This window comes from Brassica oleracea, chromosome C7 (genome assembly GCF_000695525.1).
Source record: "Brassica oleracea var. oleracea cultivar TO1000 chromosome C7, BOL, whole genome shotgun sequence".
Lineage (NCBI taxonomy): Eukaryota > Viridiplantae > Streptophyta > Magnoliopsida > Brassicales > Brassicaceae > Brassica > Brassica oleracea.
The window spans coordinates 30,062,569-30,068,061 of NC_027754.1; the positions used below are offsets into that span (position 1 = coordinate 30,062,569).

The 5,493-nt window shown below is 30.6% G+C and overlaps 1 protein-coding gene across 1 annotated transcript; it reads right to left on the reverse strand.

Annotated features, from left to right (window-relative positions):
* Positions 1–13: 13 nt before the first annotated feature.
* On the reverse strand, positions 14–586 carry LOC106303053. The gene has a single exon (XM_013739420.1). It carries the CDS (start codon positions 584–586, stop codon positions 14–16), a length of 573 nt encoding a protein of 190 aa, XP_013594874.1.
* Positions 587–5,493: the final 4,907 nt, after the last annotated feature.

Consider the following 5,493-nt stretch of genomic DNA (forward strand, 5'->3'; position numbering starts at 1 on the left):
GGCCGATTCAATCTCAAAACCAACCATAGGGAAAGCACCAATTAACTTCACCACCTGTTGGCTGTTGTAATAGCCATCGATACTTTGGCCAATCAGCAGGTCTTTTAATTGCTTCAACGAGTTCGCTTAAGTCAGAGCCAATTACCACTTCTTGAACATGTAGGTCTCTCAAACTCTGTAAAGCCCATAACAAAACTCTTGGCTCTACCGTGAGTCTGTCCGGAGAAGAGGTAAAAGCTTCTCGTGAATGATGGTTGACTCTTCCTTGGTAATCTCTTGTAATCCAAGAGCCACCATAATGCAGCTTATTATTACGCCAGTTCGCATGTATGTTACATTTCACCTGAGATTGCAGTGGAGGAGACCAACTCCTGGCCAGGACCAGAGCAGAAGGACAGTTCAAAGGTGAGTTACGAGCCCTGTTAAGCCCTTTCCATAGTTTAGCTTCCTCCATTGCAAATAGAACTCGTCTCCTCACCGAGTCTCTTGTGTTAGCGAAGATGATCGCATTCATGTTCTTCCATATTGCCCACAATAACCAAGAAATAGCTCTTCGACTCTCACTTGAAACTCTCTCATCCGCCATTAGGTCAAAACAATAGTCGAGCTTTTTTTGCAACAGACCAACAGCCCTAGTTTTGACTATGCAAAACAAAACAAAAAATGTTTGAAATATGAGTTTTGGGTCCGCATGACGAACAAAAATGACCAGCTTTACTACCTTTGCGCCAGTTAATAGCTAACAAACGTGGCAACATCCAAAGGTCCAAGGATAATTTGAATGATAATTAATATTTTTGACTCTGTCAGTCTAATCGTAAATTAATTAATGTAATTATCCTCGTTTACTTAAGTTAACTCTAGTTAATTAGTTTAGATCAATTTTAAAATAACCGGCCCGACATGGCTTAGAGCATATGCAATGGTGAGGTTCACCAATGAATCCTTAGGAATATTGTATCCCCTCATATTATACAACCAAAATTTCGAATAGATGTTTTATATATTTTACTCACTTTTCTGAATTTTACAATAAATAGGATGAAAAATTAAATATATAAACGTACAAAGAAGTTGGGTTAGTCTTTTAATTTGGACAACACATTTTAGGCTGGTTCTTTATGGTTTTTGTTTGGATCATACAAATTGATCAGGCCCGAATAAAGGGTACTTAATATTGTACAGTACATGTAATGAAAAAAACTTAGGCAACTTTTTGCATTGCCTAGCAAGTTTTACTAATTTTAGATTTAGATCAGGATAAATCATATTCTTAGACCTTGATTGGTAGAGCATTAACATTATTATTATGATGTACATTATCCAATCAACAATTGTTAAAAAAAACATTTAGAAAAGCATTCAGTAAATGCTAATGATTTCCAAATGTTGTATGACCAATGTTCTCATATGAAGCTTTTAGAAGAGTATTTGCATTTATAATTTATAAATTAAGGAAAATATATAATTAATTCATTTATTTTATTTAATAATCTCATAAATTATTTTTATATCTAGAAAATAAGAATTTTATTTCTAAAATTAATTTACAGTAAAAATATGTTTAAAAAAATAGTATTTCACATTTAAAATATTATTTAATTTATATAATTTAATTTAATTAATTTTAAATGTGAAATATTATTTTTTAAAGTAGATATTTTAATTATAAAATTTATTTTAAAATAATATTTTTTGATATAAAAATAATTTTTAAATTATTAAATAAAATAAATTAATTATATATCCTTTTAATTTTATATGTTATTATATATTATATACTTATTTTTATAATAATTTTAAATAGCATAATCATACTGCTATACAATCATCCTATTAAACAGTTTAGCAAAAGCATACAACTCCTACATCATACTGCTTCTATAGCATACTGCTACTGCTAATGACAATACTCTACCAATCAAGCCCTTAGGAAACATATATAATATATATCAATAGAGATGTACATTTATATCGTCATCATAACTTACCACACTTAGGGTCTGATTGTTAATGGATATAGCTTTAAAAATTTTCGTGTAGAAAAAAATCTGTAGACTTTTTGCTGTGGTTTTAGATTTTATTGCTGTAAAATTTTATGGAAAGCACTAAAAAATTGCTTTGGATAATTGGCTCTGCAGAGCACTTGTACAGCTGTAGGTTATTTCAAGAGCTGTGGTTTAAAAAAAAAAATTAAAGCTTGATTGCTCTGAATTTGGTGCTGTAGAAATAAATAGGGTTGTGGACAACACCTACATCAACTACCAATCACCCCCCTTAGCTTGTTAACGTCTTGCAAGTGATGCTGCGTGATTAACTCAATTAAGTTGCAATCCTCAAAGACTGTCTAACATTATTTGGTGATTTCTATAGCCAATGAATTTTCTATAGCCAATGAATTTTTTTATAGATTTTGATTATGTTGTTTTATTAACACTTTCTTGATAGAATTACGGAAAATGCTTCAGGCTATCGTATTTCCATGTTCTCTGTTTGATATGTGTTCTCTGTTTTGTAGACAATGAACTCTATTTGGAGATTTATATAGTCAAAGAATTTTCTTATAGATTTTGATTATGTTGTTTTGTTTTGGTTGTTCTGGAATATTAAGTTCCAATTCAGGATAGCCATCCTGAACAAGCACTGTCTAACATTCCTTACACGCTTTTGTTTCTCTTCGAAAACAGACTTATGCAAGAAAACACATTCATTTTATTTTCTGGAACCCCATCCTGAAAGTTTTACAAGCTATCCTAGAGAACATGTGTGTTTTATAATGATACCACATTTAACACTTTCTTGATATAATTACTGAAAATGCTTCAAGTTATCTTATTTTCATGTTCTCTATTTGATATATGTTCTCTCTTCTGTAGACAATGAACTCTATTTGGTGATTTCTATAGCCAATGAATTTTTTTTATAAATTTTGATTATGTTGTTTTGGTTGTTCTGGAAGATTAAGTTCCAACTCAGGAAAGTCATCCATAACAAAGACTATGCATATTAATCAATATATTATGGTTTGAACAAGAAACATGTTGTGAACATCGCATACAGTAAAGAACATGGGTCTTTCTTCACATACCAATGCATCAAATCAAGAAAAGGCAAATTCATTGCAGCCTGTGACATTTTTTACTTCTCCTTTAATTTAGACTGATTGATATGAAAAGTTTTTTTTTTGTCTTTAGTGATTGCATACAATTGTAATAGGAGACCAAATCTGGTTTTGAAAGAAAAACATGTAAGAGCAAACAAACTTCATGAGTTTTCCAAAATGTAGTTCTCATGGAGGTACGTGTAATAAGAAGGGGTATTCAACAAGTCACAAAACAAAACAACTAATACAAGAATAAGAGCTTCACATGAAAAGACCAAAGATGAGATTGTTTCTAGACATGCAGAGAGGAAAACAACCAAATCATACTTCAACAGATCCTCACGGTCCGGATCAGTACATATACCAGTGACCTGTGTAAAAACATACATAAACATAGATTTATTTTAAATTACATACATAAAGACCCTCCGTTATGCTCGGGGTAAATATAATTGATCTTCAAACTATTATTTTGGTTCACATTAAATAATTGAAATATTTAAACAGTTTCATAATAATTTTATGTCGTAGTACAATAATTAGTAAATGAATGATTCATACATGTGTAAATGTTATATGATCGGCCAGAGATGTCAGGGCAATGGAAATATTTGTAATTTACAATAATTAGTAAATGAATGCTTCGTACATGTGTAAATGTTATATGATCGGGCCAGAGATATTAGGGCAATGGAAATACTTGTAATTTTTTTAATAATTAAAAAATGTTTGTACAACTGGGATGAAAATGCTTGGGAATTAGACACGTCCGCTTAATTTGGTTGTAACCAGGGGATGTATTCAACTGAGAGTTTCAGGTGATTTGTATTAAAATGACAAATCCATTGTTATTGAAACATGAATTTTAAAAACTCATTTAAAATCCATTGTTATTAAACTTAATATTTCGTAGAGTACTCTAAAATTCATTATTATTGAAAATATTTTAAGTTGTGGAGTTTTAAAGTTTTCAGGTGATTTTAGGGTGTTTGGGTAGGATTTCTTAGTTAAAAAAATTAAAACCCAAATCTCATAGTGCTAGGTGATATTCTAGAGTAGTTTAACAAAAATCACTTAAATCTCTACAATTTATTGAAATCATCTAAAACCCCATTAAAAATCAAATCACATCAAATGTTAAATTGAATACGTCCTCCTAACAAAAACCAGATTTGCTCTCCAATTGTATGCAATTTTTAATGAATTTATTATATGTAAAGTATTTATATTGTATCAGTTCATATTATACAACCAAAATTTCGAAATAGATGTTTTATATATTTTACTCACTTTTCAGAATTTTATAATAAATAGGATGAAAAGTTAAATATATAAACGTACAAAGAAGTTGGGTTAGATGTTTAATTTGGACAACACATTTTAGTCTGGTTCTTTATGGTTTTTATTTGGACTAGGTCCGTGTACGCGCGGATAATGTGGTTATATAATTTTCCTTTTAAGTTTATATAATACTATATGATATTATTTGATAAATTTGTTATAAAGAATCTGCAATTTTTTTAGCTTGAGAAGTAGGTAGGGATCCTGTTGTCCTTTTATTAATGTTTTGTTGATGGTCTCCTTTGCTCCAAAGCTATATTTACAACACATCCTTCATGTATGCTCAATATCTGCACAAAAATTTGGAGATGGAGATTTTCTGAATATGTCATTAGAGAATGAGAAATAAATATCTGAAGGGTTTGTGGTTTTATTTAGAAAAGCAAAAAAATATCATAAGAAAGCATGTAGACACTGTAAACTTTAGAAATAACATTTAGTATAAGACTAACATGAAGAAATCTAAAAAAAATTAGCTTCATTCTAAACCTAATGATCAAGCATTTTGTTATTTTCGTTGTAAAAAGTTAAAAGTAATATACATGAAGGTATGTCCGTCTGTCGAGTGCAGAGGATTGTACCATGGAATATCCTATAGACATAAATAGAAAATGGTGAGATGATGGTTCGAGTTGGGCCTGAGATGCCATCTTCTAGTTGGTTAATTTCACCACTGATGTGATGCGTTGGAGATGGCCCTAATCTGTTAAAAAAAGATGAATTTAGTTAAATTTGCAACATAGTGGTTGTATGCTGGTTAGTGATGTTCACTTTTATTTTTAGAAGTAAAGATGCGATTGTCTGTTTTATAGATTCATGATAACCTTATGTACTTTGTTTTGTTTTTCTTTTAACAACATTTACTTTGTTTTGTCTATGGTCTATATAGCTGTGTTTTACTTTGTGTTTGGAACCACTGCATGTACACATGCGGAGGTGAGTTTTGGCTTTCCTCACTCATGATGGTGAGTTTTGGCTTGCCTCACTCATGATGGATCTCCACTGCATTCTCCATTCACTGCTTGTTTGTCCCAAAAATAAAATAATTC

Coding starts and splice junctions, on each gene's coding strand:
- LOC106303053 (XM_013739420.1), bottom strand. CDS start 586: ATGGCGGATGAGAGAGTTTCAAGTGAGAGTCGAAGAGCTATTTCTTGG.